Source organism: Lacerta agilis, chromosome 14, assembly GCF_009819535.1.
Source record: "Lacerta agilis isolate rLacAgi1 chromosome 14, rLacAgi1.pri, whole genome shotgun sequence".
Taxonomy (NCBI): Eukaryota; Metazoa; Chordata; class Lepidosauria; order Squamata; family Lacertidae; genus Lacerta; species Lacerta agilis.
Genome location: NC_046325.1, coordinates 49,635,212 through 49,651,027, shown reverse-complemented (window position 1 = coordinate 49,651,027; position 15,816 = coordinate 49,635,212). Strand labels below are relative to the sequence as shown.

The 15,816-nt window shown below is 39.8% G+C and overlaps 1 protein-coding gene across 4 annotated transcripts in view; it reads right to left on the bottom strand.

Moving 5' to 3' along the window:
* Positions 1-14,880, bottom strand: part of ZPBP (zona pellucida binding protein) — a 28,864-nt gene extending 13,984 nt beyond the window's left edge. Inside the window, exons 1-5 of one of the 4 annotated variants that reach the window (XM_033170049.1) lie at positions 14,677-14,880; positions 9,621-9,683; positions 8,097-8,222; positions 3,586-3,735; positions 1,628-1,846 (exon numbers count right to left, since the gene is read on the bottom strand). In XM_033170049.1, coding sequence (XP_033025940.1) covers positions 1,628-1,846; positions 3,586-3,735; positions 8,097-8,222; positions 9,621-9,683; positions 14,677-14,779 — 661 coding nt within the window. In that variant the 5' untranslated portion in view covers positions 14,780-14,880. The remainder of the gene's footprint in view (positions 1-1,627; positions 1,847-3,585; positions 3,736-8,096; positions 8,223-9,620; positions 9,684-14,676) is intronic. The other 3 variants (XM_033170050.1, XM_033170052.1, XM_033170051.1) reach the window with 3 other exon arrangements.
* Positions 14,881-15,816: the final 936 nt, after the last annotated feature.

Genomic DNA, 15,816 nt, shown 5'->3' with positions numbered 1-15,816 from the left:
ACAGGTAAGTGAGACCACCCACCTGTCAATCATCTGGCATCATATCGCCACCAGGTAATTGAGAGGCGGGTAGTCTTGCCCACCTATCGAAGTTGGAGGTGGGGGAAGGATACTACTCAAACTGGACTGATGTGCAAGCCTACTTTCTGCAGCCGCCAGGTATGGGGCAGGTGAGCATGGTTTTGAGAAAGCAGCCTGAAGGGCCATGTATGACCCACAGGATAGTTTCCCATGCCTGCTGGAAAACATTTTGCACAAAACTTAACACCTCAACTTACAACTTCAATGTGTTTTTGCACATTTCTAAGTCCCTTAACTCTCATCTTGTTTTTAAGAAATACATATACATAGCCATACATTTCCTTCCACATACTTTTGATTAGGACTAAGGGAAGGGCCTGATGGCATCTGTCATAAGCCCATTCTGATGTTAAATAGGTTAACTCTGCTCTAGCCCAGACACAGAGCTTAGAATGTTAAAAGCAGTGATAAAGCAAAACTGTGAAGATGGATCTTGCTATGAAATCAAGACATTAAAAAAAAAATCAATTGAAAGCCGTACACCAATCCTGCAATGGCTTAAAAATGTGGAAAAACTGTGGGTGTTGTGTAATGTTAGTCATACTTAGAATAGACCCACTGAAATAAATGTATTTAGTGCAGTGATTTACATGGGCCTATTCTAGGTATGACCAGCATTGGATACCACCCTGTGTTATTGCTTCTAAGAACTAAAATGCTGCCATACAATAAAAATGTCATATTAACATTACTCTTTAGTATCATTTCCGTAACATCATTCTCTGTTTCTCTGACCTTCAGCAACTACTCAATTTGCAACTCTATTTGCACAATATCTGAGTGAAATATTTCTCGCATATTTAGAAAATTGAAAGAGCACCCCACCTGTTTTCAGTGACAACACAGACACATTTTTTTAAAGTCTTGCAATAGTTTCAAGATTGGCATCCATTATGGTCTGTGATACAAACTGCAATATTTTGCTACTAAAAAGTCTACATTTTGAAGGGCAACTAGATCACTATTATTTTAGTAGCCAAAGATTTAGTTTGGTTCACCCTAACCAACCTAAACTAAGCCTTGGTTGAGCAAAACATGTGTGGGCTCCTGGAGAAGAATTTGCAGCTGTTCTGCTCATCCCTGGTTCTTTTTCTTGCACTCATTTGTTGCTAAACACAAGCTGTAACCAGGAACAAACCTTGATTATAGCTCATGGTTAGTGAGAAGAGAACTTAACCATGAGCCCCAAATCAGAAAAAGTTTGGCTTGAGAACCAGGCCATTATGGGTCAATAAATGAGAAAGTGTTTTTTTTCACAAAACTGATTAAAAATCTGTTCCAAAGAAACAACTGAAATCTCAAACAGTATGCTCTGATTCACAATATATTTTAAAATAATCCAAACAATTAACAAAACAGCAAGGTTACCAAAAATGCAGTATCAACTGTGCATTCAAATAATTTACTTATTATATACACTTTTCAGACAGCATTCGTACAAATAGTGCCTTTCATTATATTTGGCTGATGGCACTAAAACGTTTTTAATGCATGTATCACAACATTTTTTTATTCAAGCAATTCTTCAAAAGGGAATACATTTTACCTGTAAAAGTGAAGAAGATTTCATTTTGCAATCCAGCTCTCTGCATTTTTACATGATGGCATTCTGATTTGCGTAATACAACCTCACAGGATAGCTCAACAACAAGCTTGGTCAGTATCTGAAGCAACTTCTTCTCAAATGAAGTATTATAGATACTGTTGCAGGGAGCAGCATGATATCGTGCTGTAAACTCATAGTAAAAGTTAGGGTCAGAGAAAGCTGCAGAAGAAAAACACAAGATTAACATTTCAGCTTTCCCCTTTTATTGGTGGTATTATAAAATTATTTGAGTTACATTTTGAACTGTTGATTAATGAACACATGCTTTTATTATACACCTTTTGGTTTTCACGCAGGCTTGGAAAATGCCATCCAGGCAACAGATTACACCAAAGATCCAAACTACAACAGGCACAACAAAGTGGTTAGGCAAGCCCTGTGGGTTATTTTTCTTATGAACAGTATATTTTACATCAAATTGCTTTTTGAAACATCCCCTAGTTTCAAAAGATGTTTAGCAGCAGCGTAAGGGCTACTCTTCAAGAAACAGAAATCCAAAGATTTCTTCATCACCCAGGCTTCATGCAGTTCTTCCGATTCAGGCCTACATTACAACTCAGTCTCCAATCTGTTTTGATTTGTCAAGTTTCGTGTAGTAGTTAGAATTTGGGACTAGAAGTGGAAAGCCAAAATCCCTGTTTCATTACAAAGTAAACTTGATGACCTAGAGTCAGTTATGACACGTTAACCTATCCTCGCTCACAGGGTTGTTGGGGGAGGGACCAGGAAAGACCATGTGTCACTTTGATTCCCTTGGCGGAAGGGGAGGATCTAAATGTAGTGATAATTGCAGGGAAATGGTACATAAGAATATCTCAGAGATAACTTGTTTTAAAAACCAAGAGACTCCAAAAGAATGATTGGGTTCACAAAACAAAAAAGATTGTATCAGCTAGTAGAAGCCAGTGAAACAGAAGCAGTCAGATGCACCTGTTCAGAATGTTTTATTGGAACTGTAATTGTAATTTCAACAACCTTTTGAAAATACCTCTGTACTGAGCAGTCCAACAGACACAGTGCAATGGATACAATGCCTGACTCAGCATGCCCATGATTACAGGGGTTGGTTCTAAGCTGTGTTTCTCATGAGCACAGCAGATCAGAAATGTTCCACCATGCTCAGATTTCTGCTGACAGGTAGCATCTACACCTATGCATGCTCTGGGTCAGATGTCGATTGCACCACAGGGCTGCTCAGCTGATATAGAGAGCCACAATACTATAAGATCTGCCCAATTCAATTCCTTTCACTCCAATTCCTAGAAAAGTATGAAATAATAAGTTTAGAAGGAAGCAGCAGCTAATTCAGGGGGGGGGGGGGACAGATCTCTAGGAAGTGCTGACTACAGCAGGGATGGGGAACTTGTGAGCCCTACAGAACTCCCATCATCCCTGATCAATGGCTATGTCAGCTTGCGTGGGTGGCAGCTGGGAGTCCACAGCAAAGGAAAAAAGCCCCCACCCAGTGCATTCCTAATCAATAAAACATGAAATTTATTTCAGTTGCTTAAAAGTTAGGCAAACTAGGATTCAGGTATCTGGAATATGCTCCCTGTCAACTCAAAAGTCAGAGAGTGCTTCCTGGGGACACCAACAAAGGCCTTTGCAGACACCATGATGCCCATGGGCACCAGGTTGGTAACCCCCAGTCTAGAACTTCTGATTGAGAAGACTAAAGAAAATCTGTTTGGGATATACCACGTGTTGTCTATCAATGAGGATCAAATGTAAATGGTTTTGACTTTGCTCATTAAGGGTGAAATGCAGAAGACAATGAAGCACACCACCAAACTCAACTGGGATTTTTAACTGTGCACTGATTTCCCCTCATAATTCCAACAAATCCACTAATATTTTTTAAAGCAAAAACAGTTTAGAAGGGAAGGTGAATTTCTTACCATAAATGATATATTTGATTAAATAGCTTTTTTCATCTTGTTCAATGGTTGGCTTAAAAACAAGGGAACATGTGTAGACTCCACTAAATTCATTTTTGAAGTGTCGGAATAGCAAAGTTCCTGTTGGTGTTATTTTCACAGTCTGATTTTCTATTTCAAAAAATGTAACAAATTTAGTTTTATTGAAAAAGAAATTACTACCACCCAACTGTTGCTTCATACTGCAACCTTTCAGTATTTATTCCAAGGCTAACTACATCTCAGTACCTTATGGATAGTAAAATTATGCATGAACAAGTGATTACACTTGAAGGTCCCAATATTTCACATATTTGTATAGATTTCTATGAATATTGCTTTTTCTAAGGGACTCATTAGTTTTCAGGAATTAAACTGGCCACACACATTCCTAACTCAGTGAGGCTATACGTCATACCCACCAAAAAAGGTATTTCCACAACAGCTTAACACCCACCCACCATTTTTCTAGGGACACCCGGAAAACGCACCGAGAATATTGTTGCAGAAAATGCAATTACAAATTAAAGAAGGTGGATTTGGAATTCCAAATCTGGAATTATACCATCATGCTTATTAATTGACAAGTATCAAACACTGGAGACCTACTGATGGTTGTAAACACCTAAATTGGGTAAGTTTAGAGTATAAATATATAACACCTTTAGTTGGGTGGACAATATTACAATCAAAATATTTTAAAGTTCCAACAAATCTTGAAACAATTAAGCCAGTTAGAAAGATATGGAATATATTAGCTAATAAAAATAAATTTGATTCATTTTCACATGCTAAACCTACTCCATGAGAAAATCCTATTTTAATAATTGGAAAAAAGATGGTAATGTGGAAAAACTGGATGATAGCAGGTGTATTGACCTTGGACCAACTGATAGATGAGGAAGACGAATTTTGTACGTACGATGCTCTGAGAGAAAAACACCATTAGCCAGAGGGTGGCCCAATGGCAATACTTGCAGCTACAACATCTTTTAGTAACCTTCACAGCGTCTGAGACACCTGAATTTTTGGTGCAAATGGATAATTCATTTGAAACTAAAAAGTCAGTGATTACTTTTTACAGATATTAATTATCAACTAATATGTTTCATACACAGAGTTTAAGCAATTGTTGAAATTAAGAATTGGAATGTTCACTATTACCTAGACAGTGGGGAAATGTGTTGGCTTTGGTATCAGATGTATCAATGGATCTTAAATTAAGATTTACACAACAGAAAATACTACATAGAATCTATTGAACACCCTTACACTTGTACAGTATAAGAAAGGCCTATCAAATGTTTCTTTTAAACATATACTTTTACTGTGTCCCACACTTACAGTTTTGGGAGAAAGTGCTGGACTATATAAACAAAGACACTATGGGAAAATGTAAGATTTTTCAGAGGTGCTCTTATATACCCATTGTATCAAAACTGACAACAGAACAGCAAAAATGGAACTTACGCACCCTAATGGTGGCCAAGAGACTGATACAGTGGTACCTCGGGTTAAGAATTGAATTCGTCCTGAAGGTCCGTTCTTAACCTGAAACTGTTCTTAACCTGAGGTACCGCTTTAGCTAATGGGGCCTCCCACTGCAGCCACCACACTATTTCTGTTCTCATCCTGAAGCAAAGTCCTTAACCCAAGGTACTATTTCTGGGTTAGCGGAGTCTGTAACCTCAAGTGTCTGTAACCTGAAGCGTATGTAACCCAAGGTACCACTGTACTGATGAACTGAAAGAATATGATTCCCCTTAATCAATGACTTGCCAACATTGGCAACATATGAACAGAGAGTTTATATACACACTTTCTTTGGATAAATACAATGATATCTGGAATGAGTTTACACAGAATATATTATGTTACTGACAATTACAGTATATGTATATTAGGATAATAAGAATATACACATCTGTATATTAATGTATGGTAATATAACAGTATTATTTCTTTTTTCCCCATTCTCACTTTTTTTCTTTCTTCTTTGTCATTATATCTTTTTATAATTGAAATTCTCTTAATAAAATGTTAAATAAAAATAAAGATAAAAATGAATTGCTGGGGATACAATAGGTAGACATGAAGTTACCATGTTCAAATAAACACAATAGAGCTAATAGACATCATTTCACTCATGACATTCTCCCAGGATGCCTCTCCAAGAATACTAAGCTGAGATTTCTGCCCAGAAAGTATCATTGTTCCAATTTACTGAACAATCCTATTAGAACACTGATAACCCCTCTCAAGGAAGTGTAGGTTCAAACTGTCCTGGATCCCATTGGATGAAGAACTTAAGGAACTCAAACTCAGATTACAATTTCTAGTAAAACCTTCAATACTCAAATTGGTACAATACATAGGCCAAGTAGAATTTGAAGGTCCAGCACATACAACTCATGGCTAAGCAAGCAGATATGTTGATCCAACAAGAGTTACAGTCACTTTAATCCCATTATATGGGACTGTGGTGGGCACAACTTAGCATGGAAATCCAGACATTCTGACATGACCATTTAATTCCTATGAGGAATCTAAGTCAGTGCTATGCAGTTGTAGATTGCAACAAACATTTGAGCACAGGTCTTTCAGGAGGAAGTATGGGACAAAAATCAAATAAATAAATAAATAGGCTATTTTAGTTGCAAAACTTTTAGTAGTAATTATTGGAATATCAAGCAAGTTCTGTTTGGCCTAAAGGGAGAGCAGAAAATAAGTTCAAGGGCAAGCTTAAAGAAAGATCAGTCAAAACTATTGTATCATTATTATTTTTTAAATCCATGTGAATATAGTCATGATCTCAGACACATTCAAGTTGCCTTAGGCCTCTTAGCCTCTTGGGAGGAGGAAAATCCAAGAATAAATAAAGCCTCCGCCTTGAAATTCCAGATGCAACTAAAGCATATTTAAAAATTGCATTTGCAACTCCACCATTAGAAATCATTAGGATTGCACATATTCTGTACAAGAAAGGCTTTTGAGAGTCCAAATTACTAAATGAAACTTTTTGTACAACAAATCACTGCCATTATAGGCTGCTGTTTCCCCCCCCCCAATAAATCTCAAGCAAATGAAATTGTCATGTTGTTGGCATCCGTCTGTCTGGGGAGGAGTGCACCTTTGCAGGTGATGTCAAGCTGTTGGAAGATTGCAGCACCTGCTGTTTGCTGTAGAGACCAAGGCAGGAGAGACATGTTTTGCTGCAGCTGGGGTAGAGGAAGGCATCCAGTTGTGCTGTTGCAGATGCACCATGGCATTTCTTCTCTCTATGCTCCACCAGTGGTCATTTCTCCTCTGGTCACTGCAATGAATAACAACTTGACTGACTACGGGTACTGCGGTCCTCTGCAAAGGATTTCCACATGGCAGGATTGATGTTGCCAGCCTTCATGTCAAGTTTGCAGACATCTTTGTAACTCAGATTTGGTTTGCCAATGGGCCAGCTCACCAAAAGCATGTCCTTGGGGATCCTGCCATCTTCCATCCTGTGGACATGAGCAAGCCAGCGTAGATGTCACTGAGACAGGAGTGTAAACATGCTAGGAATTTGGGTTTGGGAAAGCACATCTTTGTTTGGAATTCTGTCCTGCCTTGTGGCACCCAAAATCCTCCTGACGCAGCACATGTGGAAGGCACTGAGGCATCACTCCTGAAAGTTTTAAGTTGTCCACGACTCACTTCCATAAAGCAATGGGCTCAACACATTGATGAAGCCTGGTAGACCTTCATCTTGGTATTAAACATTAGCATCACATTTCCCCATACCCTTTCAGAGAAGCGAGCCACTGCTATAGCTGCCTTGCCAATCCAGTTCAACCAATACAATTCACTTATGCAACTCCATCGCTAAGGGCAGAAGAATCCAATTCACAGTCTTCACTCTGAAGTGGGTCAGTTCAAGTTTATTAATAGTCCGCAGACCTTCAAATTCCAAAACATTGTATTTGATTCCATACAACGGAAAAATGCAAAGAATAATTCACTTTTCATTGTTAAAAATGTACGCAAGATGATGAAAAAAAACCAACTAGCACCCCCATCAAATTTGTAAAATCTGCCAGCCAAATGTCAAGCCTTGCCTAGAACAAGCAGCTAAAGGTGTGTACTTGGGACCAGCGAACATTTTAAGCAAAAATAACAAAATTGACAGAACCACCTCAAGTTTAGAATCTACCCCTAAAATTCACAGTTAGACCCCAGACAGAAGCTATGCCATGGATTTACCAACAAAGTCTTTAAGGGCAGGGCAAAACTGGCCCATATGTGTAAGCAAACATTTTAACCAGAATTTATCTCTTTTCTGGAAAAAAAATCACTGAAATGCTGAATTCTTTTTCATGGGGGGGGGGATATTACCTCAACTCTAAGCAGTTACAGAGGTTTGGATACAGAGTAGCATGACTCAGTCACACCTCACTAAGCACAGTTTAGTACAACATCCAAATGCAGCCAGCTGGACTTAAAAGGGAAAGAAACCTTACCTGTAACCAGGTCACCCCCAGGTCCATGCCACTGAAATATTGGATCGATCAATTCTGAATTTCTCAGACGCTTTGTTACACATAGAATACGTGGACTGTTATGATTCAACCTGACATAAACTTTGACTGAAAATACAGTATAATTTAATCATCAATTGTAGGCAAAGCAAAGTACATCAAAAGTTCAATGGAATTATACTAATAAAAACAAGGCTATGCTTTAAACAGAAAAGTATTTTGATTGCAAGGTTAATTCTCTGGCATAATCAAGCCGTACTTTGCATCTTCACCCGTTCTTGTGCATTCTGCTCCATATTTAGAAGTTGCCAGTGCTGGTGTCAATTTTTTTTTTTTTTGGCCAGGTCCCTAGGATCCTCAGAACTTCACATAGTCTCTTGACCTCAGAGACTGCCTGGTGAAACCTTTACTCCAAGGGCTAGGAGATGACTTTTTCTCACAAGAACCTCTTTTTGTTTTTATTTCCTAGGTGTATGGCTTTTCTCCCTGCACCCACATCTAAATGTCCATAGCACAGTAGTTCCATTCACCAGCCCATGCTATTCTGCAATATTCCCTTACTCCCAGAATCAGTCTCTTTCCTTTCTGGTTCTAATTGAAGTCTGTCTATTTTATTTCTACCTTCCTTGTCTTGTCCTTTCCCCTCTTCTAGCATCTGTTCCTTTCCGCTCATAAATTTCATGCGACGTCTGTCCCAACACTCCCATGTCTTGCCTTTTACGTGGCCACCATGGAAGTTTGAGTAATGCTATACAGCTGCTCACCTCCAGCTGCCCCTCCGCAGCTCACGTGTGTTTTCATTTGAGTCAGCCAGGAGGGGAATGCTGGTGGGGCAGGATGAGCAGCTGAAGTCACGGCTCCTGTATCCTCCTGACACTTAAGATACAAACACATAGGCAGCTCTCCTACAAACTCAGAACTGTTTGAACATGATTAATGGCACTTGCTAAAAAGCCAACTGGATCCAGTCCTACATACCCTAAACAAATATAAAACCAAGGCTTTCTAAACCATACTAGACACAAGTAGCAGGAAACAATTGTGTACATCATAAAGGGGAAACAGGGAAAATCTGGTAATTGTTCTGTCAAAATATGAAATCACATGTACAACTTCAGACCTTTTTATATCATTCCATATTGCTTTGGCCACCTATCAAATGAAAGCAGCACTGCTCAAGAATATGTTTTTGACGCTCCCTCATTCTTTCTAAGTTTTAATGTAGTTAAATACTATTTTAAAAAATTAAATTATTTTTGGAGAGTATATTATTCTGCAATAGTCAATACCACTCTAACATGGCAATCCTATACATGTCTACTCAGATATGAGTCCCATTGAGTTCAATGGGGCTTCCTCACAAGTTAGATGTGTCACAGAATAATCATATAAATAGTATAACTGACCTTAAAGAAAACAGTATTTTAAAATCTAGCTGTAACATTTTCATTGTTCAAAAGACTTCAAAAGATTAATGTGAATGAATTTAAAATATTTACTGTATACCTGGTAAATTGGTTGATCCTACAACTTTCAATGTACTAGAATCTGTACTGGCCGAAGTATGAACTGTCAAAACAGAATTTTTAAAAGTTAGCATAAAAATTCAAGCTTCTTAGGAATAAAAAAATGACAACTGATCATAACAAAATCAATGAACTTGAGCAAGTATAATTAGGCAGTTATTGTAACAAGAGACATGATAATAAATCATAGCTTATGAAGCAGTGGTCAAGGACCATGGTGGCCCATCCCCCTCCCACCCCACCTGTCACTTGCTGGCTTTGGAGCAGAGAACCTACCTTGAATTATGCCAGAGCTACCCATCACATCAAAACTCCAACACAGCCTCAGTGCAGTGCTGTGGATAGAATTTCAGATGTGGATGCTACTGCTGGAATCAAATTCACACACTTTTGGGGTAACTCACTCACTTTCAGCCTAAGTAACCTTACAGAATGCAATATAATGATTCCCATGAAAAGCCCTTTGAGCTCCTTGGAAGGGCAGCATACAAGAACAATTTTTAAAAGTCTGAGAGATTTACTAGAAGAGCTGCTGTAGATGGCAAACACATAACAATGATAAAGATTTGGAAAGAGGATGGATCTTCTTTTTTTAAAGTGCAGCTGTACCTTGGTTGCTTTGTGACTCAAATGTTTCGGCTCTGAACGCCGCAAACCCAGAAGTGAATGTTCCAGTTTGTGACCTTTCTTTGGAACCTGAACATCCAACACAGCTTCCGCTTGAGTGCAGAAAGCTCCTGCAGCCAATCAGAAGCTGCACCTTGGTTTTCAAACGTTTTCGGAAGTTGAACGGATTTCTGGAACAGATTCCGTTTGAAAACCAAGGTACGACTGTACTTTAAACATTTTCTATATTCAGTAAATAAATTTCCTATTGGAAAGTGCAAGATGCTCTGAGCAAAACTACCAAAGCTCCTGATTGTACAAGTGTCAAACACGAAGAGATCTGATCTAGCTAAAGAAAAGGTTTGCAATTATGGATAAACTCTGAAATTAACAGGAAATCCCGTATGGCCTTTGGCACAATAGGCTTGTGTGCTTTACTATGTGTTAACCCCTGGCTAATCAATGGTTTGCCATGGTTTATCTACTAGTTAATATATTAATGTGAAAGATACTGCTTTATTTATTTTTTCTTAAACTCTGCTATGTTTATATTAAAATAGATCTTTGATACTGAATATTCAACACATTTAAGATTTCACAGCACTTACTGAATCACAATTCCGTATTATTGAGACAGCAAACTTTAATAAGTGGATTAATCAAAAAGACCCTTGCATTAATGTTTCTGTAACAGAAATTTTAAATCTAATTAATATAATTATTTGTGTATTTACTTGGGTGTTATTTACAGTAGAGAATTACAACAGTGATATAAATATTTAACAAGCAACTAGTTACATGGGACTGTGCTTAATGGGACTTATGAGTGGATGTGTTTATAGGGATTGCACCATAAAGGGCAGGTGGCTAATCAAGTGAAACATCTAAACACTTTTAGAACTCTATCATTTGAGTAGTAATTTCTTCTAAGCCTAGTACCACAAAACTTCAACAAGTTCCTACATCTTGGAAGTTTTAATCTAATTGCTTCTAGGGGCAATGTGATCCCATCTGATAAAATTAACTTAATTTGTCCTTAAAACTTCTGGATCCATTGTAAATAAAACTGAGTGTTTGTTAAACAACAAATAACATCAGCCAAATATGAAAAGTGGTTTCGGGATTTTCGTTTTGAGCAACATACCTGTACTTTTCCAGCATTCTGAGCTTGATCTATTATTCAAGCTACTTTCATCCCATCTGTTCAATACTTCTAAGTTTTTAGTTTCAGATATTCTGAACAGAAAAACATGCAATAGCTAGAGCCACAAGATGGAGCACTTTAACTGCTAATACAAAATACTAGTAGTATAAATAAAAAAAACGGATTTATAGAGTATACATCAAACTTCTTTGAGCATGTTTTCAGTACACATGGTCTATTTATTAATGTACTGATAAAAAAGCTCGGTAGTGAATTGTTTAATGTTATTTTTTATTACAATGCACCAACATTATGCATATATGTTATTTTTAAACATTATTTTGTAAATTTTACCAAAAAAGCTGTTTAAAAAATCATCAAATCAAAGTTCAGAAACAGTATAAAAGACTAGTTACAGGTGGGTAGCCGTGTTGGTCTGCCATAGTCGAAGCAAAATAGGAAACAAAATAGGAAATTATTTCCAGTAGCACCTTAGAGACCAACTGAGTTTGTTCTTGGTATGAGCTTTCGTGTGCATGCACTTCACGAAAGCTCATACCAAGAACAAACTCAGTTGGTCTCTAAGGTGCTACTGGAAATAATTTCCTATTTTGTTTCCTATTTTGTTTCGAGTATAAAAGACTGAAAAAAAAAAAACCATTTAGAACATTTTCCTTGAGAAAAGAAATATAATTAGGAAGTTCTTATGACAATACTCAAGGAAAAATATATTAGAAAAGTGTTGTAATTTAAGTGTTATTGAAACCACTTTGAATATAAAGAGATTTTGAATAGATCCTACACTTTCTCTCTATAAATACCAATATGCTTTTTATATTTATTCACGGTCCACAGTATAATACCTGGCTCACATGTAATGCTAAGATAAACCATGGTTTACAACTAGCGGCTTCTCTGGAGGAGATAAATGATGAGCCTGGGTTCAGATGATAGGTAAGGCAAACCATGACTTACCTGACAGCAATACAGCATGACTAGTGGAACACAGGGGCTGCAATCTGTTCTCTGGAAACCTGTACGTCTGTGGGAAGTCATGGTTTGGCTTAGTTTATGTGTGAACTGAGCCACAGTATAACACATGATATAAGGCAGTACAGTGGTACCTCTAGATGCGAACAGGATCCATCCCAGAGCCCCGTTCGCATCCTGAGTAGTCTGCAGCGCCGCTTCTGTGCACACGCAGGTCGCAATTTGGCGCGTCTGCGCATGCGCGACCCACCGAACCTGGAAGTAATCCATTCTGTTACTTCCAGGTTCGGCGCGTTTGTAACCCGTGCCATTCACAACCCGCAGCAAATGCAACACGAGGTACGACTGTAATTGACAGAGGGGTTTCAAACTAAACTTAAAACAATCCAGGTGGACGTGGGTAAGAAAGTATTTCTTAAAAGTTTATGTTTGTGTGAGTTTATATAGCGATATAAGGTAGAGGAAAACTAGGACTGACTGATTTGATTTGGGTAGTTTGGGAAGGGAAGCAGCTATAGCTCCATGTTTCCCAATTCCTTTGTAACATCTGCAAAAAGTTTCTGTAAGCTCAATTACCGGTACTTAGAAGAAAAGTAGAGAGTTAATGAGGCAGGGAATTGTTACTACCTGACATAAAGATATACTGAATGTATATGTTGTTCACTAAGGTGTCAGGGTATTTATAAATTTACTTAAATTTGTGTACCACTCTTCAACTGAAGATCACAGGTGGTTCATAAATTAAAAAACAAAATGAGAACACAAGATACACAATAAAACAAAAGCAAATCAATAACCCACTTCCCATGGCCGTACGATGTTATTCAGCCAAAGGCCTGGTTACAAAGAAACATTTTCACATGGCATCTAAATATATGTAATGACGGCTTCCCAGTCAAGCCTCCCATTTACAATTCCATTATCTGATTATGCAGGGATTTCCAAACTATGAGGACAAGTGGGCACATTTTACATTTTAAGGAAGTGTCATGACACCAGTCCCAACGTTAGAAAGAGTGCAACAGCCCACTACTAACAGAAGTCAGCTATGTCCTGCTGGTTCTGATTGTAGAGATCACTCCGTATTGATGTTTTCCACACACAATGATGCTGTTATCTAATAATAGGAAGGGAAAATATACCTAGTGGTCGCACCACACTTTCTTGCACACACGTGAACAGTACATACACAGACAATACACACACATACTTCTCTTTTTTGCTCTGCCCAAGAGAGAACATCCCCTTCAGAAAAGTCCATCAAAAGAGTAAAGGAACTACCTGCCAAAAGCTCCACATGGCTAGTGGGCACCTTCCTTTTCTTGTTACAGGTAGGTAGCCGTGTTGGTCTGCCATAATAATAATAATAATCCTTCCAGTAGCACCTTAGAGACCAACTAAGTTTGTTCTTGGTATGAGCTTTCATGTGCGTGGTATCTGAAGAAGTGTGCATGCACACGAAAGCTCACACCAAGAACAAACTTAGTTGGTCTCTAAGGTGTTACTGGAAGGATTTTTTATTTTGTTCTTCCTTTTCTTGTTATTGTATAGTGCTTTCTTAGCATTTCTAACAAGAATCAGGTCTTGGTAGGCTTATTGTACCCATCCTTTGTAATCTGTCCTGCCACTTTCAATTATATACTGCTCTGGGATTTTCAAATGAAGGGTGGTATATTAATTTAATAATACTGTATAGTGCTCTCTTTTTTTAAGCCTTGACTTCTTGAGATTCTCCTCTCTCTTTTGAAATATTTTGCACCCACAGCTCCACCATTTCACTATTCAGATTCCCCAAGTCCCCGTTTTCTCTCTCTCATGGCATCCTCCTTACCATGATGAACAACTGCGGGAGTATTTTGGGGAGGAAGTAGGGGAAACAGTAAATACATATAAACATAACTGCAAGGTGGGAGCACTTACGTTTTGCACTAAACAAACCAGAATAAATGCCTGCGCGCTGCCTCCTCTAATTATGTCAGAAATGTTAATTCAAAAACAAAAAAGGCTGGTAATCTCATGATCGGGGCGCACCATGCCAGCCGCGCACGGGGCGCACTTTCTGCACATTTTGAGGAAAACCTGATACACAGGTATGTAAGAGAGGTCGCACGCAAGGAGTGCGCGTAAATAGGGGGGTTGGCTTTGCAAGATAAAATCACCGAACAAGCTCAATTAATTACAGCCAGGACGATGCCGATAGCAAAACCGGGAGAGGCGCCTCCCGACAATTCCATGCCTCCCCCGCCGTGGCTGCCAGGATGAGCCGAAGGGCCCCCCTCCCGCCTTCCCTCTTCACCTGAGGCGAGGCCCTGCAGCACCGACAGCGCCACGACGAGCAGCGGCGCGCAGAGGAAGGTGCGAGGCTGCGGCGCGAGCCTCCTCCGCCGCAGGCGCCGCATTTCCCCCGCCGGAAAAGGCGCCTCCTCCTGCTGCTCGCTCTCTTTCCCGAGCCAGGTCGTTAACCGCCGGCCTTCGATTCCCCTCGTCACAATGGCCGCCGAAGAAGAACCCCCTCGCGCCTCGAACCTGGCGCGCCTTGGGATTCTCGCCGTGCTTCGCAGCGCGGCACCGCCACTGCGCAGCCGCAGAGTATTGGCGGGCTTTTCGCGTATCGCCCCGCCCTCACCTCCCAGCCCCGCCCTCTCTCTGTCCGTTATTAGCATCGTTGTTTTTAACGCGCCAAGATTTAAACGCGCGCACGCGCTCGCCTTTGATTGGTCGGCTTGGCCTTTTTAACGATGCCCTCCGAGGCGCTGCAGCCCCGTCCCCGTTGCCCCTGCGGAGGGGGGGGGGTGTTGGGGAAAAGGGTGGCAGAGCAGAGGCGCTCCAGAAGGTTCCGCCCTGGCCTTAGGCAGCTGCAGCTCTGAGCGGAGGCCCTGCGATCGTCCGATGAAGGGCAGCATATAAACTGAATGGAGGAGGAGGGTGTGGGGGGTGTTGGGTGGACGACCCTTCTAACCCCTGGATCCAGCAAGTGTTGAAATATAAGCCAGCTTGCCTTGCAGTGTTAAGGAGATGGCCTGGGTGATGGGCCCTTAGGGGAACAAAGGAAGGGGATCTTTGCCAGATACCTTCCCTCAACGGACTGTTAGTTAAAAATAATGACAAGAAGAAGATTCAACTGACAAAAAGAAGAAGAAGAAAGGACAGAGACGAGAGTGATGGGAACTAGAAGCTAGAAGTGGAAATGCATCAGGTTGGGAAACTATAGTCTATAGAGCAAGTGAGGGAGCGATGCTGGATGTCTGCTGGAATCCCAGGCTGCAGTTATGGGGGAAGCAAGACTCTTTTGGGCTGTTAATGCTGTCAGCCCCTCCATCATAGGCTCATGTTGTATATATGCATAATAACACCGTGTCTGCTGTACCACATTACAAAAGGAAACACAAACCCTGGATAAGTACCTGGAACCTTGCACTGCTCAGAGATTTGGAGT